The sequence below is a fragment of the Berghia stephanieae genome, chromosome 11 (assembly GCF_034508935.2).
Source record: "Berghia stephanieae isolate SIO BIC M18660-M18661 chromosome 11, UCSD_Bste_1.3, whole genome shotgun sequence".
Classification (NCBI taxonomy): Eukaryota; Metazoa; Mollusca; class Gastropoda; order Nudibranchia; family Aeolidiidae; genus Berghia; species Berghia stephanieae.
The window spans coordinates 36972823-37000459 of NC_088370.1; the positions used below are offsets into that span (position 1 = coordinate 36972823).

General features: G+C 37.5%; 1 protein-coding gene across 1 annotated transcript; it reads right to left on the reverse strand.

Moving 5' to 3' along the window:
• Positions 1-492: 492 nt before the first annotated feature.
• Positions 493-26572, reverse strand: LOC144956807 (pyrroline-5-carboxylate reductase 1, mitochondrial-like). Its single transcript, XM_078887540.1, is given in 7 exon segments — positions 493-5713; positions 6690-6733; positions 6736-6781; positions 11811-12023; positions 13773-13955; positions 14963-15027; positions 26361-26572. Coding segments are annotated over 7 exon segments (846 nt in total). The 5' UTR covers positions 26467-26572; the 3' UTR covers positions 493-5524.
• Between the last annotated feature and the right edge of the window lie 1065 nt (positions 26573-27637).

Below are 27637 nucleotides of genomic sequence, written 5' to 3' on the forward strand. Positions count from 1 at the left end.
TCGTAAAATATAAATAGGAGGATAGAGGACACACTATGTACCTCCCTGCCCATTATGGGAGGTCAGGAACCCCACCCAGAAAGACAGAAAGCAACTCGGAAAATAGAAATAATTGCATAGAAGACACAGCGTGACCTCCTGCCCATCACGAAAGGTCAAAGGTCCCCGCCCAGTTATATAAATGTGAACATGGCACAGTAGAAGGCTGCCGAAAAAGAGGAAGACAGAGGAAAGTGTGGCAGGATAACATTATAGATTGGACAGGATTGACGTGGAACATTCTAATGAGGAAGGCCAAAGACCGTGATGAGTGGCGTCGAATCGTGAAGTCTGCATCCCGAGAGTCCCCCGACGACCAACCGGCCATGGATAGAGTGAGAGAGAGAGTGAGTGAGTGAACATTTCTATATATTCACTTACGACAATGGCTTAGACTCAAAACTGAGTTTTATAAATGAAGATGAAAAAGATGTACAAAATATGGTAACACACTTTTATGAATACATACAGCAAATCCAATTTATTCATTTTGACACATCAACATGTATTATCAAACAAATGAAATGAATGTGTATATCATGTTGGTATAATACATATTATGTTCATTATTTACACATCAAAAAGAAAAACAGCCTGCATTATGACATTGGAAGAACAAATATTGGAATTTAGATGTGAATTCTTGGTTCTGTTTTTGTTTTTAAGGGTTTTACGGCGCTTGCAACACATCAAGGTCATAGCCATATCAATGGCAGTAAAAAGGAAGAAAATGGGATAGTAAAAAGTTCTAGAAATACAATTAAAGCACCCAAGAAAAAGGTAAGACAGAGGGGAATTGGTTCAAATGGGAAACATGTAGATTCCAAGAGCACACTCTCAAAGTACTTAGATTGAGATCACCTAAAAGTCTTCAAAATCTTGCTGGTAAACCGAAATGTTGATAGAATAGAAGGAATTAAAATAGTAAATTTGATACTTCAAATATGAGAATGATTATTGAACAGACCAGAGTCCCATTGAAAGGGTAGCAAGCAATTGTTACTAAGCGATTTACACTTGGGAGACTTATTCTGGCTCTTTTATTGTTTCACAAATCTTATGCTCTGACAGGTACATCATGTGTAAGGCAAGAATAGAACGTGTGTATCACGTAATAAACAAAATATGAATATAACAATAGCTTCAAAAAGGAACTATTTTCGTCTATCTAGAATTTAATTATGTCTTTACGTCTTTATTGTTTTTTTGTTGTTGTTGGCTGAAGAAGGGTTTAGAGCCTGAAACGTTCCGTGTTTGGTATTTTGTTCTTTATTTTTAAGTTGTTATATTCATTTCTGTTGATTACTTTTTACAGTCCACAGCTTCTAGCAGCCTGGTATCACTTTTGACGTTTGTATTCAACAACTTTCAATACAATTATTCGTTGAAGGCAAGAAGTTGTTTGTTTGTTTTTAAGGGTTTTACGGCGCTTGCAACACATTAAGGTCATATCAGCGCCAGTAAAAAGGAAGAAAATGGGATAGTAAAAAGTTCTAGAATTACAATAAAGCATCCAAGAATAAGGCAGACAAAGGGGAATTGGTTCTAATAAGAAACGGGTGTAGATTCCAAAAGCACACTATCAAAGTACTTAGTTTGAGATCACTGAAAGTCTCATCCAGACACAAGCACAGGTCCCCGTTAAGAGGAACACACTCAAATGTTTTACAAATCATGTATAATATAAAGAAAGCATAATACAGTGCATAACAGAGAGATGTTTTTTTTTGTTTTTTTGTTTTTAAGGGTTTTACGGCGCTTGCAACACATTTAGGTTATATCAGCGCCAGTAAAAAGGAAGAAAATGGGATAGTAAAAAGTTCTAGAATTACAATTAAAGCACCCAAGAAAAAGTAAGACAAAGGGGAACTGAGAACAAATAGGGATCAGATGTAGATTCCAAGAGCATACCACCAATGTACTTAGTTTGAAATCACCTACAAGTCTCATCCAGACACAAGCACAAAATCCAACACAGGAACACACTCAAATGCTTACATAATACATTCAAAATAAAATAATAATACATAACAGAGAGATGATTTACAAGGAAAAAAATATCATCTCCCAAAACAATAACTATGCATTTAACTGTTTCCCTCCCAGCTAGGATTCCGGCCAGTGCCAGGACAAAACCAAGTAATCTCATTCCGAGACAAAGACAGAAAGCATGTTGGAAAACAGATATAAGGGGATAGAAGACACAGTAAGTACCCCCCCCCCCCCCCCCTTGCTCACTATGGGAGGTCAGGAACCCCGGAAGGCAAGAAGAGAACATTGATTCTCTGAATACTAAATGTTGTAACTGTTTCCCTCTCAGCCAGGGCATCTGGTCAGGACCAGGACAAAACCAAGTAATCTCATTCCAAGACAAAGACAGAAAGCAAGTTGGAAAACAGATATAGGGGGATAGAAGACACAGTAAGTACCTCCCTGCCAACTATGGGAGGTCAGGAACCCATCCAGTGATTATCAAAGTTATGTAAGCACAATATCAAACGAATGATGCAAATAAAAGCATAAAGTTTGCCTATCAGTATCAGTCGTTTCACCCATAGACACAAAATGTGTATAAAACAAATATAAAAAATAAATTTTCCTGTAAAACTTAATAGGACAAACATGGGTAGAAATAAAATAGAGACAGGTTTGGACAGGAAGACAGGAGGAGGGGGGGGGGGCTATTTAACGTTTATGAAACAAAATAAGTGTAAGGCATTCTTTTTTAACATCGAGAAAGAAAAGAAAAAAAGAGAAGGAAAAAAAAAACATCCCAGTAAAACATTTAAAACCAAATAAATAATCTTTTTTCTTTTTTAAACAGAACAATTACCAATCAAATGAAAAAAAACTCAAGCAAAAGAAAAAAAACCCAAAACAAACGAATTCTAAAATCAAAAATGAATAACGACAAGACCAAAAACACAAACTCAGGATTTCCATGGTCCAATTTGTGAATGGTAACAGATTGATAACAGGGAACAGAATGCTTGAATCAGACAAAATCAACACAAGTTTTATTATTGGTAATGCCACTACGACCAAGACTAGGAACCATAACGGATTTCATTCAATCCAATTCACAGCAAGTATAGTCGAAAAATGTATAATTTTGTCTCTCAACATAATCCAGTCATATTTAAATTTGATCATCCCATCACGCAAACACACACACACACACACATATACATACACACAGACACACACACACACACACATACGTACATACACACATGCCAGCAAGCAAACACACACATTCAATTCAATCCAACAATTAAAAGTATAGTCGAAAAATGTATAATATTGTCTTTCAACATAATCTTTTCATATTTAAATTTGATCATCCCATCACACAAACACACACAAACATACATACATACAGACATACATACACACATGCCTGCAAGCAAGCACACACATTCAATTCAAGCCAAAAACTAAAATTATAGTCGAAAAATGCCGATTAATTAAAATATTCTGTCTCTCAACATTATCTATTCATATTTAAATTTGATCATCCCTTTACGCAAATACACACAAACATACACACAGAGCCCCAGGCAAACACACATACACCAATACACACACACTCTGGGACGAAAACAACGCCACTACCACATTATCTCCTTCATCTGTGGTGTTTCATTCATCCTGTTTTGTTGATAAAGGGGAAACCCGAAACGTTCATTTGATCTGTTCTTGTAATAAAATCGAAGCTTACATTCAATTTCATATTATTTTATTCAAACTTCCCCTTAAACACTTAACAGGAGGGAAACAAGTCACATAATTTATTTTAAATAAGGCACAAATGGTGGGCATTCAAATTATATTCATTACTAAGATAAATCACTTCCTTTTAGAAAAAAAAAAAAAAGTTTGTTATTGAATAATCAGTCTGTGCGCAAATCTAACCCTGCAAGTGTCAGTTTTCCATTTCCCGAGCAGCCAAACGTGTCGCACAGCTGATAACTACAATATTTTGTTTGTTTGTTTGTTGCTTTAGGTCTCTTCCAACACAATTGAGGTTATATGAGAGACCGCTGAAACAAAAAAACAAGCAATCTAACAAAAATAGTACAAATTTCAATCAAAATCATAACCTAAAGATATCATAAGCTAAATTATAAATAACCAAGAACAAACAGGCAGAGGATTTACAGGAAAAAAAATATCCCCTGTCAAAAATACAATCACAAACCAAAGAAGCAGGATAGGCTAGTAAAGAGAAGAAGAAACGACATCACTATCGGATCGTACACCCATGCGAACATCATAGGTATATGATTCAAGGGTGATGCTCCCATCCAACCACCCAATAACTACAATATCATAATTGGTCAAAGGCAATTAATTGTCGTCAGAGTGAATTCCTCCAGCCTTGGGGAACCAAATCAAAGGTCTCTCTAGAGTTTCCACTAAATGTAAATGGGAAATCATAGCCAAAGCTTGCATGGCCGGCTAGAGGCAGATGCTGTCAAACTGTTATCTCTTTCTTTTCAATCTAAATTTCTAGAATTCGCATAAAACAACATTCATCACCAATGTCCACCTTTACCTTTGGACTTTGTGCATTCTTCATTTTTTCCTATTTTTAATCCTCAGATAATTCTATTTTGGACATTCTTCATTTTTTCCTATTTTTAATCCTCAGATAATTCTATTTTGCTCTATCTCACAAAATTATCTGGCTAATAGATTTTAAAACACAAGCACACACAGCTCATGACTCACTAATATGACTTTTCTACTTTAATCAAAATAATAATAATAATTGTTATTTTAAAATCACCAACTAAACCCCAGTACAATACAGTATCATGCCGGTGTACCACGCCAGAATGACTCTATCTCCAAAAAGACTTAGAGTTAAATTGGTGTACGTGAGACAGACTCTAGAGTTAGCCTCGCGGCCGCCAATTTAGCTCTAGAGTCTTTTTTTTGTAGAGTCATTCTCGCGTGGTACACCGGGCTCTGCCAGGTTACAAGCATTGGATGTCAAGTGAAAATGGTTAGAATTACAAAATTAAGTAGTTAGAGAAACTGCATTTGTTCTTTCTTCTCGATAGAACATTTCATTCTATTTAAATTCCATAATTCAGACTTAAAAGCCACTTTTCATTATCTGATTCACAATGACATAAGATGATGGCTTACATAGGAATAACAATTAATCCATGATAAATCTTTCACCGAATTTCGACACGACATTTTTAAGTCAAGGATATCCATAATTATCTTCTTCTTCTTCTTCAAGTACCAAGTCTGTGCCAGACATCAGTGATCATGGTACACCATTTATCTCTATGATCAGATAACCTCAGAAAAATAATCATCATATCACGCAATATTAGCACTAAGCACCAGGCAATCAACCGTCTAACACAAGCACACAAAACAACTCATACGACTCGTCCATCATGAATCTTTCAACAAATCGCAACATAATTTTATAAAAAGTTAAATATATATAATAATTGTAATATCACTTATGACTAGCCCCGAGCTCCCTTGCTTTCAACGCTGCCGTCTCCACCGCATCAATCAGAGTTCCCCGAAATCCGCTTTTCTCCAACTGGTGAATGGCTGCTATCGTCGTGCCTCCTGGTGAGCAGACGTCGTCTTTCAGAGAACCTGGATGTCTTCCCGTCTCAAGAACCATTTTTGCCGAACCCTGGGGGGATGATGAAATACAAAAGTGATCAAAGTGTTTTATGTTTTTAAGGGTTTTACGACGCTTGCAAGACATTAAGGTTATATCAGCGCCAGTAAAAAGGAAGAAAATGGGATAGTAAAACGTTCTAGAATTACAATTGAAGCATCCAAGAGAAATTAAGATATAGGGGAACTGGGAACAAATAGGGATCAGATGTAGATTCCAAGAGCATATCACCAATGTACTTAGTTTGAGATCACATATTATTCTCATCCGGACACAAGCACAAAATCCAACAAAGAGGACTACACTCAAATGCTTACATTATTCATTAAAAATAACAAATATAATAATACATAACAGAGAGATGATTTACAAGGAAAAAAATATCATCTCCCAAAACAATAACTATACATTTGACTGTTTCCCTCCCAGCCAAGACTCCAACCAGGGCCAGGACAAAACCAAGTAATCTCATTCCAAGGCAAGGACACAGTGTGTACCTCCCTGCCCTCTATAGGAGGTCAGGATCCCCACCCAGTAAATACAAAAGTCAGCAAAGTGTCAAAGTCAGAGTGATCAAAGTCATAACAAATTGATAGCATTGTTACAATATCGGCTCAGGGGCTCCAATAGTTAAGTTACGTTCTCAGGAACAAAGGAATATCTTGAGCTTTTATATAGCACAATATCCACTAAACGTGCTCAAAGCGCTTTACATACAGCAAATGTAGGACAGGACATGATGCCTGTTAGGCGATATTACAATATTTTTGGACAGAGACAACGCTGTTAACAACCAGAACTCATTTTACACTGAGTAGGGTGAGAGAAAGTGAGTTACGAGCTTTTTCCAAGGGTTCAACTATGCGCCGAGCGAGACTTGAACCCAGGACCTTCCGGTCCGAAAGTGAGCGTCATACCACTAGACCACATTGTTGCAAGTTTTTTTTACAAGATCAATAAATAGTTCTAATACCATCTTCAGACTTACCAATAACGTTTGAGCTGCCAGCTTAATGGACAGGTCCCTGGGAGTCCCATTTTGACTCCACCATCAGCTATGGCCTCAATTGCCAGGTAAGCCTGAGGGTAGATGTCATGTATCGATTAATAAGTTTTGTTGTATTTATTTAATGTTTAGTTGCAGACTGCCAAACTGGTCACAGTACACATTATTTTTAATTTGAGTTGAATAGAAACCTTTTTCCGATTCTCATCTAAGAAATTTTGTTGTGTTGTACCTTGAGGTTTGACTTAAATATTATCAATTATTATTATTATTATTATTATTATTATTATTATTATTATTATTATTATTATTATTATTATTATTATTATTATTATTATTATTATTATCATTATTATTAATATATTATTATTATTATTATTATTATTATTATTATTATTATTATTATTATTATTATTATTATTATTATTATTATTATTATTAATATTATTATTATTATTATTGTCATTATTATTATTATTATTAATATTATTATTATTATTATTATTATTATTATTATTATTAATATTATTATCATTATCATTATTATTATTATTATTATTATTATTATTATTATTATTATTATTATTATTATTATTATTATTATTATCATTATTATCATCTTTATCATTATTATTATTATTATTATTATTATTATTATTATTATTATTATTATTATTATTATTATTATTATTATTATTATTATTATCATTATCATTATTATTATCATTATTATTATTATTATTATTATTATTATTATTATTATTATTATTATTATTATTATTATCATTTTATATAACACATCAATATAATACAGTAGAAATGAACTATATTCATATCTTACCGTACATCATTTTCTAAAAGACCAACTAAGATAATATATAATAATAATAATAATAATAATAATAATACACATTTATATAGCGCTCATTCTCGTGTAAAACACAAGCTCTGGGCACTTTACAATATAAATATCAATTTTAAGTGAAAAAAATTAAAAAAATAAAATAATAATAACAATAACAATTCATAGCCAAATCAAGGATTCATATAGAGTCAAGAAAAACAAATACAGTAAAAATGTGTCTTGAGATTCTTTTTAAAAGTAGGTAAAGACTTGCACTCCCTCAGACCACTGGTAGTTCATTCCAAATCTTGGGGCCGAAACAAGCAAACGATCTATCACCAAATTTTGTTCTTGATCTTTTTTCCGAAATTTTCGTTTGGTCATTACATGATCTTAAAGTGTAATTTTCAAATTTACACATGACCACGTGATCTGTAAGATATGCCGGTGCTATACCAGCCAAACACTTATAAACAAGACACGCTGCTTTGTAATATGTGCGCTTTTCAATGGGCAACCAGTGGAGAGAGGCCAACAAAGGGGTTGCATGATCAAATTTTTTTTTGCCAAAAACCAATCTTGCTGCACTGTTTTGCAGTAGTTGCAATTGTTTAATAGAAGCCTGAGGCAAGTTGACAAGCAGCGAGTTACAATAGTCTAGTTTCGAAAAAATGAGGGAAACAACCAATGTTTTACATGTTCCAATTGCAATATACTGACGGATCGAACTGATTTTCTTCAATTGAAAGTATAAAGATTTACAGAGAGCAGAAATGTGAGCTGACATTTTCATTTCTGAATCAAAATAGACACCCAAATTTTTCACAGTCTTTGAAACTTTGATCTTTCACCCCCAATCAACACCTCAAGACCATCATTCACCTTCAACTGCCCTCTATTTCCCACAATCATCACTTCTGTTTTTGACTCATTCATTTTCAACTTGTTTGCATCCATCCACTCCTTCACACATTCTTCCACACGTTTCACAATATTTTCGAGATTTTTAGTTTTATCAGTAGCATAAAGTTGCGTATCATCTGCATAGAGATGATAGCGCAGCCCATGACCAGTGATGACATTAGATAATGGAGAAGTATACAAAACAAAAAGAATTGGACCCAAAACAGAGCCTTGAGGAACACCAAAAGACAATGTATGTTGACGAGAAAGTTTATCTAAAATCATAACCTGTTGCTTTCTGCCATCTAAATAAGATTCAAACCACTGCAAGACAGTCCCAGACAAGCCAAAGGTTATATTAAGTCGTTTAATGAGAATACCGTGATCAATAGTATCAAACGCCGCCGAAAGGTCTAACAATGTCAGAAGAGAAACAGAACCTTTATCTAAAACATCAAGCAAATCACTCGCAACACAGCACAGAGCAGTTTCTGTGCTGTGGTAAGAACGATAAGCTGACTGAAATTTTTCCCATAGATTGTTTTCATGGAGATGTTGTGAAAGACGTCTGAGTACAACTTTTTCAAGGATTTTAGAAAGAAATGGCAGATTTGAGACGGGACGGTAGTTACTAAGGTCATTTACATTGAGATTTTGCTTTTTTATGAGAGGCTTTACAATTGCATGTTTATAGATATCTGGGACTTGTCCTGAGATAAGTGACTGATTTATAATATAAGTTATGCAAGGTATCAATTCAGGAAGACATAATTTCAAAATATTAGTTGGTAAAGGATCTAAATCACATGACTTCGAGGAAGATGAAAAAATTATTTTAGAAATCTCTTCTTCAGTTGTTTCTTTAAAACAAGAGAATCCCTGTGAACCCGAAAAAGGGTGGAAATTTATATCTTCATTTTGCACGAGGTCCAAATTGTTCCGAATTTTCGATATTTTTCCCGAAAAGAAATCTGAAAATGCATCTGGCTGCTTTTCTACCGGATATTAGTGGGTAGACACATGCCCTTTTCTTCCCCTAAAAGTTCCTTTGAAACAGAGAAAAATTCCTTAGTGTCCCTCACTGATGACAGTTTTGTGTTATAATAGTTTCTTTTTGCTCTTTTGCAGGTGGTTTTATACTCATGCTTTTTTGCTATATATATCAGCCGGTCAATCTCAAGGCCCGATTTTCTCCACGATGCCTCTGCATTCCTTTTTTCCCTTTTGGCAGTTTTTTCACTCTGGTTAAACCACGGAGACGGTTTCCTGGAATTTATTATTCTAGTTGTCTTTGGCGCATGCCTGTCGATGACGTTGCGCAGTACCTCGTCCGTTTTCTGTGCTGATGGTATATCCATTCTTCCTAGTTCCTCTGACAGATTGTTTTTGAAGGAACTAATGTCTATTTTTTTGGTATCCCTAGACACTATCTTGACTTTCTTTGCTTTCTCTTTGATGCATTTGAGAGTTGCCAGAATCAGATTGTGGTCTGAAATTTCTTTTTTGATATTTTTAATTGATTCAACAAGCGAGGGTGTGTCAATGATGAACCAGTCCAAGATGTGCCCCAATCTTTGAGTTGGAGAGGTCACTAACTGAGTGAGGCCATGTTCATTCAGCATATTTTTTATAATTTTAACGAGACTATTCTGATCAACATCAAACTGAATATTAAAATCGCCGATATAAATTTTTCGCTTATTTGATGTGTCTTTTGATACAAAATCTGAAAATTCGTCAGCAAAATCATTCTGTCTCAGTTTGTTCTTTTTGCTTGGGGGTGGTCTGTAAATACAAGTGATTAAAAATGAAATTTGAGGGTAGGTCAATGTGGTTTGGACACACTCGAAACTTTTGAACGAAATTGGCCTGTTTTGTATTTTAGACGAAAGAGCGTGTTTGTATATGATGGCGATCCCCCCTCCTGATCGTCCATTTCTTGGGAACGATTCCATCTTGTAGCCGGAGGTGTCATTTCTTTCATTATAGGTTCATCACCGAACTGACGCAACCATGATTCAGTTATATATAGAATATCGATATCGTGTTGATCTATGACATCGATTATATCGAATGTCTTGTTTCTCGATGACTGTGCGTTAATATGGCCAATACAAATGTTATGATTTCCATGACTTGGTCTTGTGTCATTTGTCAATATTTTTGTTAACGTCTGTGGTGGTCGAGTTGAACGATGACAGTTCACTGGACGTCGCGGGACTGTTGTTTCAATTACATGTTGTTTACGTCGACCACCACGTTTACAGACAATCTTTTGTTGATTGTAATGGTGTTCACTTTATATCCTTTCAATGCCTTATACATGACACGAGAATGAAACGACGTTAATAAATCACCTTTGTTTTTGACTATGACAAACATTAATCATATTAATTGTATCTTAATTAATTCAATTCTTTGTCGATTGATTTCTTAAATTGGTTATAGAACTAGATTGTTTTTTTCTTTTTTTTTGTTACAAATTTAATGCCATGCAAAACGTAAACTCTACAATGAACTGAATAATTTTGTCTACATTTAGTTTTACACATTTTATATTACGAAGTTCAGTGACTTAAGAGATCTAAGACAAGATTTGGTATAAATTAGTATCAGTATTCATTTTCTGTTATTGAATTGGAAAAATGAATGTGGCCAAGTAAATAAAAAGCTTCAATAAAGCAGATGATCGTTTTGACCAAATTCTTTCCACCACCTCCCTGCCATCACAACTAGACTACAACTTACATAAGCTGGACCACTTCCACCACCTCCCTGCCATCACAACTAGACTACAACTTACATAAGCTGGCCCACTTCCACCACCTCCCTGCCATCACAACTAGACTACAACTTACATAAGCTGGCCCACTTCCATCATCTCGCTGCCATCACAACTAGACTACAACTTACATAAGCTGGACCACTTCCACCACCTCCCTGCCATCACAACTAGACTACAACTTACATAAGCTGGCCCACTTCCACCACCTCCCTGCCATCACAACTAGACTACAACTTACATAAGCTGGACCACTTCCACCACCTCCCTGCCATCACAACTACAACTACAACTTACATAAGCTGGCCCACTTCCACCACCTCCCTGCCATCACAACTAGACTACAACTTACATAAGCTGGCCCACTTCCACCACCTCCCTGCCATCACAACTAGACTACAACTTACATAAGCTGGACCACTTCCACCATCTCCCTGCCATCACAACTACAACTACAACCTACATAAGCTGGACCACTTCCACCACCTCCCTGCCATCACAACTACAACTACAACTTACATAAGCTGGACCACTTCTACCACCTCCCTGCCATCACAACTAGACTACAACTTACATAAGCTGGACCACTTCCACTGACTCCAGTGACAGCATCGAGTAAGTTCTCGTTTCCCCTCTCACACAAGCCGATGGTGCGTAAAAGTTCTGTCACAAGCTCCGAGTCGCCCGTGGACGCATGGGTGCCTGAGGAACACACGGCTGCTCCTGCTTGGACGAGTGAGGCTGTGTTTGGCATGACTCGTACCACTCGGGTACCAGAGGGAAGATTCTGGAAACAAAACAAATAATAAACAGTTAAGCTTCATCTTAACAACGTTACTACCACATTATCTCATTCATCTGTAGTCTTTCATTCATCCTGTTTGTTGATAAAGGGCAAACCCGGAACGCCCATTTTATCTGTGTTCGTAATTAAATTGCAGCTTACATTCAATTTCACATTGTTATTTATTTCTTCAAGCTTCGAGCAACAACATTTACATAACCCTTAGCAATATGTAAATATGCCTTAAAAAGCAAGAATAGATAGATGCTCTTTGGCACCAAAGTTTTCTTTTTAACACGTATTGAATCAAAAATGTCTACTTATTTCTGCTGTTGAAGTCAAAATGTCAGTATTTTAAAGAATTTTTCGTAGTAATAAGCAGGTCTGTATTGAAATGCAAATCAATTAACAAGTGAACATGACGAATTGAAGAGCACATTTAGACACGATTCATCATGATCTATGTAATTTAATATAACCAAGCAGGCTCTCGAATGGAACCCACAGGGCAAGAGGAAACGGGGGTCGTCCAAAGCAGACTTGGAGGAGAAGCCTCCACCAAGATTTGAGTGTCTCCAATCTTACCTGGAGTGAGGCAAAGGTCTGTGCCAAGGACAGAAGAAGATGGAAGAGTGTTGTTGAGGCCCTATGCTCCGCCAGGAGTCAAGAGGCAAAAGTCAAGTCAAGTAAGTCATCATGATCGAGGTACACATACTTACAGGTCTGATAACCGAGTGCAATTATGGTGCCTTGATTAACATTGTGGTAATGGACAATATTTTCATAGCTGCCAACCCCATCTGATGAGAATGTGTACAATGGGACCTCAAAATGGGGGAGATTTCATAAAAATGGGTACAATCCTGAAATCGACGGAAACTAACCATTGTGAAAGTAAGAGGAAGGTATAATTACATTAAGTCACACCGCACAAGCTCAATTGCAGCAACAGTGATGTTCCCAAGACTATAATCCAATCCTTTCAGAATTCTACCTCCCAGAATGAAGATCATAATTGGTCAAAAAATATATGAATATCCACTTGGTCACCAAGGTTTCTCAATAGGCTAGTAATAATATGAATTACAACTAAAGAAAACTGAAGTGACTCTGCACACCAAAAATGGGTACAATCTTGGGGGAAATGTGTACAAGCGTACAATCGCTGGAAATGCGTACAATTCCGCATTTTTTGCAGTAGGTTGGCAGCTCTGTATTTTGCATTAGTTTGAGAGTATTTCCATCACAACAACAGTGATATCAAAACGATTTGGGTTCAGACCTGCATACAAGTACACGTCAGACATACTCAAAATTGATTACGAGGAATGAAGCAAGGAATGTTGATGACATTACATGTTTGTTTGTTTTTTTGTTGGATTTTTTTTTTTTTTAATCGAAGGAAAAGGAACTTTTGGTTGGATGTAAAAAGCTTTCACCTGACTTTATGGTCTTGTGGCATGACCTGTGGACCCCTGGTTCACGTCCCGTTTGAACCGATGAAAAGTTGAGTCCTTGAAAAAGGCTCTTTATTCACATACATTTTATCACTGAAGCCATGTGTGAAAACTGAGTACCTGGGCAGCATTGTTTTTGTTTGCTTTAGGGATGTGATGTCACATCCTTCATATTAAGTGCTGATGTTGGCTTCGGACCTCTTGTGAAGCATTTGAGCACATTTAGTGGATATTGCGCTATATGGAATTTTTTTAAACTGGAGAAAAAAAAAACAGCTTAAGACTGGAAACGTACATTTTCTATAGAGGACAATGTGACGCCTGCTGCTATGGAGACTACCAGCTGTCTATCTGGGTCGATGATTGGTTTGATTTCATCCAGGACGTTACGAATACAGTGGGGTTTGACAGACAGGAAGACCAAGTCTGTGTTGGTGACAACTTCCTTGTTGTCCTTGGTCGTCTTACATCCCAGGCCCTGGAAGGAATAGATGAGTAGATGGGTGAGTAATGAGATGGGTTGATGGATGGGTGGTTGGATGGGCGGATGGGTGGGTGGGGTAAGTAATGGGACAAGTTGATGGATAGGTGGGTGGAGGGTTGGATGGATGGTTGAATGGATCGATGGATGAGTGGATGGATGGACGGATGGATGGATGGATGGATGGATGGATGGTTGGATGGATGGATGGATGGTTTGATAGATGGATGGTTGGTTGTATGGGTGGATGGGGTAAGTAATGGGACAAGTTGATGGATAGGTGGGTGGAGGGTTGGATGGATGGTTGAATGGATCGATGGATGAGTGGATGGATGGACGGATGGATGGATGGATGGGATGGGATGGATGGTTTGGATGGATGGATGGATGGATGGATGGATGGATGGATGGATGGATGGATGGATGGTGGATGGATGGATGGATGGTTTGATAGATGGATGGTTGGTTGTATGGGTGGATGGGGTAAGTAATGGGACAAGTTGATGGATAGGTGAGTGGAGGGTTGGATGGATCGATGGATGAGTGGATGTGGATGGACGGATGGGTGGATGGTTGGATGGATGGTTGGATGGATGGATGGATAGATAGATAGATAGATAGATAGATAGATAGATAGATAGATAGATAGATAGATAGATAGATAGATAGATAGATAGATAGATAGATAGATAGATAGATAGATAGATAGATAGATAGATAGATAGATAGATAGATAGATAGATAGATAGATAGATAGATAGATGATGGATGGTGGGTGGGTGGGTGGTGGTGGGGTAAGTAATGAGACAGGTTGGTGGATGGTTGGTTGGATTGGTTGGTCGGGTTAATGGATTGATGGATGGACTGACAGATAGGGGTCGGTTGATGAATGAACAAATGAATGAATGAATGAATGAATGAATGAATGAATGAATGAATGAATGAATGAATGAATGGAATATTGGATGGATGGATGGATGGATAGAATTGACCACCCCACTCACTTTGGCTTTGTCCAGCTGGTGTGCGTTGTGGTCACTGACCATGATGTTGCTGGCTCTCACCAGACCTGGAATTATAGAAAAAACAAATTCAACATCATCATCGTCGTCGCCGTCGTCATTACCATCATCATATTTAGCATGTTTGACATCCAAGCACAATCGTCGTATTGGCTTATTATTGTCGTAATGAATAATATTTGATGTTGTTTTGAGAGTATTTCAATATGAACCCAAAATAAATATGGTCACAAGGTCTGCAAATAAGTAAGATTGTTTTGTTTGTTTTTAAGAGTTTTACGGCGCTTCCAACACATTTAGGTTATATCAGCGCCAGTAAAAAGGAAGAAAATGGGATAGTAAAAAGTTCTAGAATTACAATTAAAGCACCCAAGAAAAGGTAAGACAAAGGGGAACTGGGAACAAATAGGGATCAGATGTAGATTCCAAGAGCATACCACCAATGTACTTAGTTTGAGATCACCTATAAGTCTCATCCGGACACAAGCACAAAATCCAACAGAGAGGAAGACACTCAAATGGTTACATTATACACTAAAAATAACAAATTAATATAATAATACATAACAGAGAGATGATTTACAAGGAAAAAAATATCATCTCTCAAAACAATAACTATGCATTTGACTGTTTCCCTCCCAGCCAAGACTCCAACCTGGGCCAGAACAAAACCAAGTTACCTCATTCCAAGACAAAGACAGAAAGCATATTGGAAAACAGATATAAGGGGATAGAAGACAGTATGGACCTCCCTGCCCGCTGTGGGAGGTCAGGATCCCCACCCAGATAAGTAAGATTACACAGTACATAGGCTATATACAATTACCGGATATTAGTGTCCATGTCTCAGAACCATTAAAGGGTTATGGTAATAATAATAATAATAATAATAATAATAATAATAATAATAATAATAATAATAATAATAATAATAATAATAATAATAATAATAATAATAATAATAATAATGTTGTAATGGAAATCGCAAAAAGCTGCTAATATAATTTTTTTAAATTACAAAATGAGATAAGTCTGAGAAAGGAAGTTGTCACTTAGTCTATTTATAGTAAAATCGTGTCTGGAGCAAACAACCGTAGTAGATTTTTGACCAATCAAAACACAGACTTTGTGACACGCCGTCACAACGTGCTCGGACAAACATAGTTGATTGTTTTTATAAACAATAAAGTGAATGAAACCGACCGACCTCTGATCATTTTTATTGTTTTTATGCCTCTAGATAGAGGGTGACTATCTATTTATCTTATGATTTTCTCGATTATATTAAAAAGGTTAAAGTTTACACATAATTTTCTATTGATCAAGCGGTAGAATAGTAGGTATTTTATTTAGACCCATACCATCGATAATAAAACCTGTGTAGCTAACTATGTTTACCAATCACTGTCATTGTTTACATTATGACGACTGTCCGAGAGGCGTGGTTATCTGTGTGTCTATTTGTCAAGGGCAAGTTTTAGTTTTCACAAACATTAAATAATATTGGAATTCGCACTAGAAGACAGACAATAGTAACCTAATGACTCTTTGTTAGTGCGTGTGTGTGTCTGTGTGTGTGTGTGTGTGTGCAAGAGAGGGAGATGACGCCTGTTAGGCGATATTGCAATATTTTTCGAACAGAGACAACGCTGTAAACGGCCAGGTACTCGTTTTACACCTGAGTACGGTGAGAGAATGTGAATAAAGAGCCTTTTCCAAGGACTCAACTATGCGCCGAGCGAGGCTCGAACCCATTACCTTCCGATCCGAAAGCGAGTGCCATATCACATGACCTCATAGCCGCTGCATTGATCTACTGTTATTTATGTCTACAACGCCAACAGCGGACATTGCTCCTTACGGGGTAATCGAATCTAACATTTACCCGGTGTCGATTCGTGGGTTGTACCGTGGCCATCGTAAAGTTATAGCCTGACACTGAAATCCAAAAGGACAGAGGTCATGGAAACAAGTTATTTCATTGGTTGAACTATTGAATACAACTCACGATTTGTTTTCTTTTGTGGCCAAAGACTGTACGGTATTTAAGTGATACAATATCGATAAGAGATAACATGCCGATATCGATAACAGATAACATGCCGATATCACGATACTTCATCGATAACGACGAGACTGGTTTTTAACAGCCAGATTAAAATAGATTCGTGTACGTAAATAAACCACTTGAAACAGCTGTCACTGGATTAACTCACTCAATCCCAACACCGGCAATAGGGAATGAGATTAGCGGAAGAGTAGCGTCCCTTGATTGGACGTCACCCATAGTCTGTGACGTCACCGGCGGAAAAGTTATTAGAGAGAGAACGTCATGTTGGTTGTGCGCATGCGTCTCTCGTCCTCGCGGAATATAAAATCAAATCGGACCCGCCGGAATGCATCGATGAATTTCGTGTTAATAACAACACAGTCTGGTCAATAATGACAATCATCATCACTTGACTGAAATAGTGTGTGTGGTGGTGGTGGTGGTGGGGGGGGGGGGGAGTTAGAAAGAGCGAACTTGACTTTACTCGTTACTATTTTTAGACAGATTGTTAGTGATTTGATTAGACCTCGCTAAATTATATCAATCAGACTATAGATAGAACGAAGTTGACGTCACTCGGGTCTTTGTTATTGTATTTTTTTTTGGTTGTATTTTTGCCATCCTGTTTTTTAATAATTCTCACTAAACCAAATTATCCAGACTATAAATGTCCATGGTAACACATAGTTTTGTGTGTTGGTCCGTCATAATTCCGGACGGCAATGTTGTGAGCTTCTAAACCAAGGGCATACTATCTGTGTAAACGTTACAGGTTGTTAAAAAGTTATGTGTGTTGACATGTTTATAATCTAATCTGACTGACAGTTGTTGTGAGTATTTTACATCAACGCATCGCACCAATTTATTAATCCCAATTAATCGCTATAATATTCTATGTCCTACGAAAAGCCTCTGCGTCAGAAAACCAACAGCTGTTGACGAGGCCAATAAACAGCATGTACGTATCGATAATGGGAATGGCGTCATACTCTAGTAGTTAAAATAAATATTTGTTTGTATGCGTCAGTTTGGGTTTGAGGATTTGGACAATATCACAGCGGTCATCTACATCTATTGCTAAGGGGGTAGCGTGGCTCAGCGGTTCTGTCTTTGCTTCGTACCTGAAAAGTACCGAGTTCCATCACCCGCCGCTGCGCTGCGGCAGAGCATCTAGTCGAACGGTGTGTTGTGACGATGCTACTCGGCGGGTTTGCGACGGTGCACGAATGCGGACCGGACTTTGCTGATTGGGCCGATCGTCGGCCTTGAGCAAGAAGTCACCTCGTCCTAGCTCAATTTACGGCGCTGCAATGCGGCTGACGCCTGTGTTATTCCAGTCTTCCCTTGGAATAGAACTTGAAGAAAAAATTCCCTATGGTGACGAATAGGGCAATTAATGTAATAAATGTTTACATTTCAAACAAACAGACACACGAATATAAAACAAAACAAACAAAAAAAAAAAAACAAATACAAAACCACAAACAAAGAGCGGAGTCCAAAGTTCGCGGGTCAAGGCAACTCTGAAAATAGCTTAAAGTCACATGAAAACCCCGTTAGAGCACCAGTTCCATATTTGGACCATAAATAATAATAATAAATAATAATAATAATAATAATAAATAATAATAATAATAATAATAATAATAAATAATAATAATAATAAATAATAATATACAGCGCTCATTCTCGTGTAAAAACACAAGCTCTGGACACTTTACAATATAAATCATCATTTTGAAAAAAAAAAAAAAAAAAAAAAAAAAAAAAACAAACAAACAAACAAAAAAATTAAAAAGGCAGGTAAGACTTGCACTCCCTCAGACCACGTGGTAGTTCATTCCAAATCTTGGGGCCGAAACAAGCAAACGATCTATCTATCACCAAATTTTGTTCTTGGTCTTTTTTTTCCGAAATTTAATGCGTACCGACATGTAATTCTAAACCTGTGCTTTTGTAGGGAACAATATCAACTGCAGACAACAGATTGGTGACGTCTGCTAGGCATAATAATAACACACATTTATCATATTTTTCGACCGTTACGGCCCGATACTCATTTTACACACGAGTGGAGTGATAAAATGTGAGTAGAGTGCCTTTTCCAAAGACTCAACATTGCGCCGCACACAATAGATAGTATGCTCTTGGCTAAGAAGCTCATAACATTGCCATCTGGAAGTATAACGGACCAACACACAAAACTATGTGTATCCATGAACGTTTATAGTCAGGTTATTACAGTTCAGTGAGCAGTACTCATAAACGCGGATGGCCAAAAACAATAACAAAGACCTTAGTGACGTCATCTTCGAACTATCTATAGATAGTATGCAGATGACGTCACTCAGGCCTTTGTTATTGTTTTTGCCATCCGCGTTTGTGAGTTGTTCTCACTAAACTGTATTATCCAGACTATAATAGTTCATGGTTACACCGAGTTTGTGTGTTGGTCCGTTATACTTCCGGATGGCAATGTTGTGAACTCCTTGGCCAAGCGCATTATATCTATAGGTATCAAACCAGAAACCCCACAATAAACAAACAGACTCTCATACCTCTACACCACCACAAAGCCCTCCCCAAACAAAGCGCGAGGTTCTACTACGAAATTAAAAGTTCTAGATTACGTAATCAAAACAAGAAAACTAAATTACACCCCCCCCCCCCCCCCCCCGCCCTCGTCTTTAGACTGTGTGGACTTTAACCCAACACACCAATAACGCGTGAACAGTGCAAAGTCGCAATTGATTCGATTGTCTCGTCTCTATCATAGTTTATTTTCCCCCTTCTCTGTAGGTAAAATCTCCAGCTTTCACATTATCTTTGTTGTGTCTGAAGATACATTTTAAATATTATCATTCAACCCTGACCTACATGGAAATGTCGATCAAACTTTAAATGGCCAATCCAGGTCACGTATTGGTGAAGTCCGTGGTGTGTTACACCATGGCTCTGGCCAGTAAAACTGAAGCCTTCACCAACTCATAGCCTGAGACCAGTGTTGCCAGGTTGGCGGATTTTCCGCCAAAATTGGCGCATTGTTATCATCGCGTGGTGGGATAAAAATGGCCTGGCGGAATGGCGGATTTTTGATGATTTGTATACCTTTCAAAAAAGTAAAAGTATAGCAATCGAGTCTAATTATAGCTTCTGTACCCCCACCCCCCCCCCCTTACCCCTAAAGCGACTTTTAGGATCACCTATTGTGAGTGTACTGTTGGCCTAGATCTATATTACACAACCTAATTCAGATTTAACCGAAGGTGAAAACAATCTCCGACAGTCTCAACTCCCACTCAAATAAAATCGAAACTCCGACTCTTCGAGCCCTTAAAAAGGAAACAGTTGTAAATAGGGGTTGAACTTGAACACAACTCACTGTCCACTTTCTTTTGATTGTCGTCACTTTGAATTTTGGTGGAGTTTTTTTCTTCTTTTATGGCCAGTATCAAATCGCAGCATTCCAATCGGTTTCAACAGTCATGACATGACGTCACTTCCCTCGTAATGACGCATAGTAACTTAGTAAATGGTTCTAAATTATCGGAACAATGGCGGACGCCCTTATGAAATACTTCTCCGACGGGCATAAAAGTGTATCTATCCAGAGTAGAAAAACATTATAAATCTGATCATGTTTTGACATTTATACATTCTGATCACGTGACACGTGAAAAAAGGTCTAACCAGCATGAAAATATAAAGTACCGATTTTCTTTGTTGAGAACCAAGCTTCTCGTTGCTGGGGCGACGTGACATCAGACTACTGAATCCAATTAGGTGGATGTTTCAAAACAACCGTGCAGCAACCCATTGTTATTCTTTGACCAATCCACAGTTAACTACTGAGCAAAGTTTGAATAGGCACTTAACGATGTCCACTGGTCCAATCGTATCACGACAAATTAAATAAACAAAGACGCTTAACAAGATAGTAGGAGTGGAGAGTGACCTGTTTGTAGTATACACGGAGTGTTCCCCCGGGCACTGACCGCGACCGCTTTGTGACCAATTGAGGGACATCAGTAATACAAAATCATTGTTTTTCATAACAATAACAACAATAATAAACAACACCAACAACTACTACTATTACTACTGCTACTACTACTACTACTACTACTACTACTACTACTACTACTACTACTACTACTACTACTACTACTACTACTACTACTATTACTACTACTACTGTAAGGCGATATTATAATTTTTCGGACAGAGACAACGCTGTTAACGATCATGTACTCATTCTACACCTGAGTACGGTGAGAGAATGTGAGTAAAGAGCCTTTTCCAAGGACTCAACTATGCACCGAGCGAGGCTCGAACCCAGGACCTTCCGACCCAAAAGCGAGTGTCATACCACTAGACCACAGAGCCGCACAATCAACAGAATGCCACCAAACCCGAACAGAGAGAGAAAAAGAAAATAGGAGTGGAGAAAGAAAGAAAGAAAGAGATGGAAGGTTTAATGAAAGGGAGAGATTATGTGAGAAGGGGTGTGGGGTGGGAATGAAGAAGAAATCATGGGAGGTGGGGTGGGGGGGGGGGCATGAGCAAAAGGTTGGGAGGTGTGGCGGTGGAGGTGGAAAGGGGGGGTCGATAAGAAGACTGATGCAATCCACATGCAAGTGGATACATTAACTAGAATAAAACCCATATCGTCTGTGGTAAATGTAAAAAAAAAAAAAAAAACAAACAAAAAAAACAAACAAACAAACAAACAAACCACAGGCAAAAAAAAAAACAACAAACAAATTAAATTTTACAGCAAACAAATTAATACACTGAGTCACTTAGCCAACAGATTATACTCGACATCTGCAAGTCGGTTACGCTAAGAGGAATTTTTTTAAAACAAAAACACAGGACAGTGCATTAAAAATTCACAAATAAAGAAAAAGCTTAACAAATCGGGGGGTTTTCGTGAATTGCATCATCATGTACAGTCAGAGAAAAATAGGCAACAAAAATAAACTTCATAGTTTCTTTGTAACGGGTTTGATCGAAAGAGAAAAGAAAATGAAAAAGTGCTTCAAAACCAATAATATGCTTCCGAAAACACACAGGTACAAAAACATGGACAGGGACAGGCGGGGGTAAAGCGAGAGAGAGAGAGAGAGAGAGAGAGAGAGAGAGAGAGAGAGAGAGAGAGAGAGAGAGATGATGCAAGCCTTAGCAACAGTGTGTACGCATGCGCAGGCCGAGTTTTGACCCCCGCTTCAAAATATCAACAAAGAACAGCTGTTCTACCCCAGACAGCCAGCACACGTTTCCTTCGAGTCAGCGAATTCGTTCACATAAATTATTTCAACTGGTGGTGCAATTCGCGGAGGAAATTATAGATAGTGTGCGTTTGGCTAAGAAGATCACAACATTGCCATCCGGAAGTATAACGGACCAACAAACAAAACCATGTGTAACCATGAACTTTTATTGTCAGATCAAAATGGTGCAGTGAGAATTACTCATAAACGCGGATGGAAAAAAAAAAATTAATTAAAAAAAAAAACAATTACAAAGACCTGAATGACGTGATCTTCGAACTATCTATAGATAGTTCGAAGATGACGTCACTCATGTCTTTGTTATTGTTTTTTGCCATCCGCATTTATGAGTATTGCTCACTGAACTGTATTAATCCGACTATAAACGTTCATGGATACACACAGTTTTGTGTGTTGGTCCGTTATACTTCCGGATGGCAATGTTATGAGCTTCTTAGCCAAGCGCATACTATCTATAGTCTGGTTAATAGTGTTTAGTGAGAATTACTCACAAACGCGTATGGCAAAAAGCAATAACAAAGGCCCGAGTGCCGTCAACTTCGTTCTATTTATATTCTGAAAACGGATCACTAAGTAAGGGAAATAATCAGCACGGTTACCTCGAATACCCAGTCTCCTCGTACTATGTACTTCGAATATCAAGCTGTTTTTCCTTATTATTCTTTGTCATCATTACATTCCTTCCTCAAACTAATGCTATCTCGAACACGGTTTCCTCGAACTAATAATTTCACTCAGCCAACGTTAAAAAAAAAAAAAAAAAGAAAGAAATCAATTAAAGGGTTTGTCTGTTTGTCTGTTTGTTGTTTTTTTTTAATGCGCCGAGTGATTTCAACCAATGATAATTTAGAGTGACGTTGACAATTGGATTCAATAGTCTGATGTCACGCCGCCAGCAGCGGCGGCCATCTTGGTTCTAAACAAAGAAAATCATTACTTTTTATTCTTCATGCTGGCTAGAACTTTTCATATGCCTTTTGATCAGAATGTGTAAAAGTCAAAACATGATCAAATTTATGGGTTTTCCCCTCTGGATACGCTTTTATGCTCGCCGAAGAAATATTTCATACGGGCGTCCGCCATTGTTCCGATAGTTTAGAGCCAGTGTTACTAAGTTACCATGCGTCATTAGGAAGGAAGAGACGTTACGACTGTTGAAGCGTATTACGTATGTATGTATCGTGCGCAGAGCAGCGCCGCAAAATATTTTTAAAACTCGTATACATTCATGGGTGCCAGCAGGAAGAATTGCTGAAACCTGAAACTTAAATCTCGACACTTTGCCAAACCTGAAAATGTTCCTACTGAAAATGGGGCCTAAACGTTACTCTTATTATTTCATCACCGTTTTTATGCTATTAGGTTATGTTACTCAAAACACTGAAACCGAAGGTATTTGACTTCGAGATACCGCGAAACCGGAATTCCGGTATGAACCGGAAAACTGGCACCCATGTATACATTAGAAAACATATAAAACATATCTTACTTGATTATAGCTTTTATCTTATAATACTCATTCATACAATGTATAATGAATGAAGAGATAGAACACATGACATAACCTTTTCGAATCAAAATTATTATTAAAATTTTATTAAATAAAATTTCGACATCCATTATAATTTGCTGGCAAGAGAAAAGAAAGGGACAAAAATATGATGAAAAAAAAAAATAAAAGTAGCCTTGTGACGTCATCCGCACTTTAACCTATTAGGAGTATTTTGAAACTGAAAAATTCCTTTGACCTGATGCAATCGTGAGCAAGAAGAGTCTGACTGGCCGGACGTGTGGGTGTGTGTGTGGGGGAGAGAGATGAGGTGTTCTATTTTAGCACGTCGGATTCCGTGGCTAGTGCGTGATCGGGTCGTGACGCATCTCACAGGAATCGATAACAGACACAAATAATTAGGTACAGTGGCCGTCGTAGTAATAGTAATAATAGTAGACTTTATGATGCGGTTATAAAGAGAATATGAGACATAAAAAGTGGAACTATGTATTAACACACGCGTACAAACGTGTTAATTGGGTTGCTGGGTCTATAGATATGGCGGAAAGTACTTTAAAATGTAGAAAGGAAGAAGAAGAAGAAGAAGAAGAAGAAGAAGAAGAAGAAGAAGAAGAAGAAGAAGAAGAAGAAAAAGGAAGAGGAGGAGAAGCAATATTCAGATAAAACTGCAGAGACTATGATGGTAGTTGTAGTAGTAGTGATAATAGTGGTAGTAGTAGCAGCTACAGCAGCAGCAGTAGTAGTCGTAGCAGCAGCAGCAGTAGTAGTAGTAGTAGTAGTAGTCGTAGCAGCAGCAGCAGTAGTAGTAGTAGTAGTAGTAGTAGTAGCAGTAGAAGTAGTAGTAGAAATAGTAGTATTAGTAATAACAGGAGTGTGGTAGTAGTAGTAGAAATAGTAGTATTAGTAATAACAGGAGTGTGGTAATTTAAATTATTAGTTTTCATCATATCAGTTTAATTTCCATAAATCTGTATATACTTTATGTAAATTATCTTTAATGGTGTGTTGCACGCCATCCCAACAAATGTTTTTAGAGAGATGCTGTGAAGTCTCATTTTGAAATATGACCCAGTGATCTATAAATATCCAAATCCGACCATTCAATATTTCATTCCCAAATCATTGAGAGATATGAAATTAACGAGCCAGTGGAGAATATAGACAAATAAAATAAATAAATATATATAAATTATATTATCATCATCATCATTGGCCAGAATATATGGATGTATCAAAACAACCCCAAACTTGTCAAAAAGGCTCGGGTTTTGAGATACTAAGACAGACTGAGGACGGAGAGAGAGAGGGAGGTAGGGAGGGAGAGAGAGAGGAGAGGAGAGAGAGAGGAGAGAGGGAGAGAGAGAGAGAGAGAGAGAGAGAGAGAGAGAGATATTTAATATACCGACGATAAATGTCCAAAAACTTATATGACCAAGAATCTTTTTTTTTTAATCAACTTGACAGTTTATGCCAACTCCATGACTTCCGTCATTAACGTTCATTAAAAAAAATAATGAAAATAAAATAAAGGGGAACTCTAGATACACAAGAATAATCTGACACTCGATATCGGGCATGCTTTCGTTTCATATTGAAGTATCAATGATGATGATGATGATGATGATGACGAAGATGATGATGATGAGGGTGGTGGTAATCAATATAGTCTATAGTGGTGTGACGATATCGGCAGTAGTGGTATTAGTGTTAATAGTGGTGGTGGCGGTTGTAATAATAGTAGTAATATTTGTAGAAGTATAGAGGTAGTAGTAGTAGCAGTAGTAGTGTTAGTAGTAGTAGTAGTAGTAGTAGTAGTAGTAGTAGTGTTAGTAGTAGTAGTAGTAGTAGTAGTAGTAGGAGGAGTAGTAGGAGGAGGAGGAGGAGTTCGGTGATAGTGATTGCTGATGTATAATAATGAGGGGGATGGGTGAGTGGTATTTACTTTCATCATCATCATGCAATGCTAACATTAATTTTAGAAAAATTAAACATTAAACATGTAGACAGAAAGATGAAAACAGTACGGTGTTGTTTTTTCGACAGGGACAAAGCTTGACCCGTCCAGGTACTCTTTGCACCAGATTCAAAAAATGTTGGAATAAATGGAAAGAACCCTTTTTCTAGCAATCATAATAATCATCCATCATCAACTCTATTTCAATTTCGGGAATCCAAACGAGAATCTATGGCTATAGGCATAGATCTAAACGGGAGTGTTGTAGCATCACTAGAAAATCACACAAACACACACACACACACACACACAACAATAACCACCACCGTCACCACCACCAACAACAAGACGACAACATCAACAGACAACAACAGCAACCACCACAACCAACAACAACAACAAAACGACAACATCATAATTAATCATTCCGCATTATTATATAATAAACATTCCACACAATATTATATAATTATATAAACATTCCAGTCTACTCTATTATATAAACAAATGAATAGAAAGTTATAAAGGAAACACGAGGTACCCTACACACAATCAGCTGATTGACTCACCAGACGAGATAAATCCTTTGGCCATGGCCTGGGCCATTTTTCCTCCGCCGATGAAGCCAACCATTGTGTCTTTGAGTATACTTTTCACTGACGAATCTGAAGTCATTCTGAAATTAAGAATCTCTGCCTTTATTTATACGGTCACAAATCAACACACTTCCTCGTAACCTTCACCCTCGATCGCCGGCGGCGGCTTCAAGCAGATGATGACATCAAAAGCAACAGTAGGGCGGATATCCAAATAGGTTCTTCGGTTCTGTATTCGTTCTTTTTTTTTTTTTTTTTACACCGTCATATTTTGTTGACACAATTGCTTTGACATGTGTAGTCTATACTGAAAAAAGACGTAACTCCGTTAGGTCGCTTATTTGAGTTTTAAAAAATATTTTTGAGTCTATTTGAATTTTAAAAGTTTATAAATGTTTTGAAATCGGACAATAATCGAGTATTAGGTAATCGTCACAATTGAGTTCGATAGATTTTACCCGGCACTGCCCGCGAGAGGAGAGTTGAGAGAGAGAGGGGGAGCCGTAAATCAGCCTGCAGCTGACGACCGGTGCCACGAGTGAAAAATTGGCGAGGGACAAATCCTCCAGTTTTGTTGAGATTCTCACTCTCACTGTTTTTAATACTCTTCAACAGTCATAACGTCACTTGCTTCCTTATGACGCATGGTAACTTAGTAACACTGGCTCTAAACTATCGGAACAATGGCGGACGCCGTATGCAATATTTCCCCGGCGAGCATAAAAGCGTATCCAGAGGAAAAAAAACCCATAAATTTGATCATGTTTTGACTTTTACACATTCTGATCACAAGACATATGAAAAGTTCTAGCCAGCATGAAGAATAAAAATAATGATTTTCGTTGTTTAGAACCAAGATGGCCGCCGTTGCCGGGTGGCGTGACATCAGACTACATTAAGGTCTTCTATTTTTCTAATGATGCACCGGTGAAAATAAAATGATGATTCTATCACCAGAGAGCGTAGATAATATGGATTTGCTTTAGTTTTCTATCATGCATGGCTATGAGGAATCTCGCATCTTCTCTGAGCGAATATAATTCATATAACACTAAAGAGGTGGAGTGTGTTTGTATGTTTGTGTGTGTGTGTGTGTGTGTGTGTGAGAGAGAGAGAGAGAGAGAGAGAGAGAGAGAGAGAGAGAGAGAGAGGGGGATGATTTTGGTGATGTGGGGGTGGTTGATAACAAAGTCTATGGAAGTGAGTATGAAGCTTACCCAATGCATGCTTGCCCTTCCTACTTATTCTGA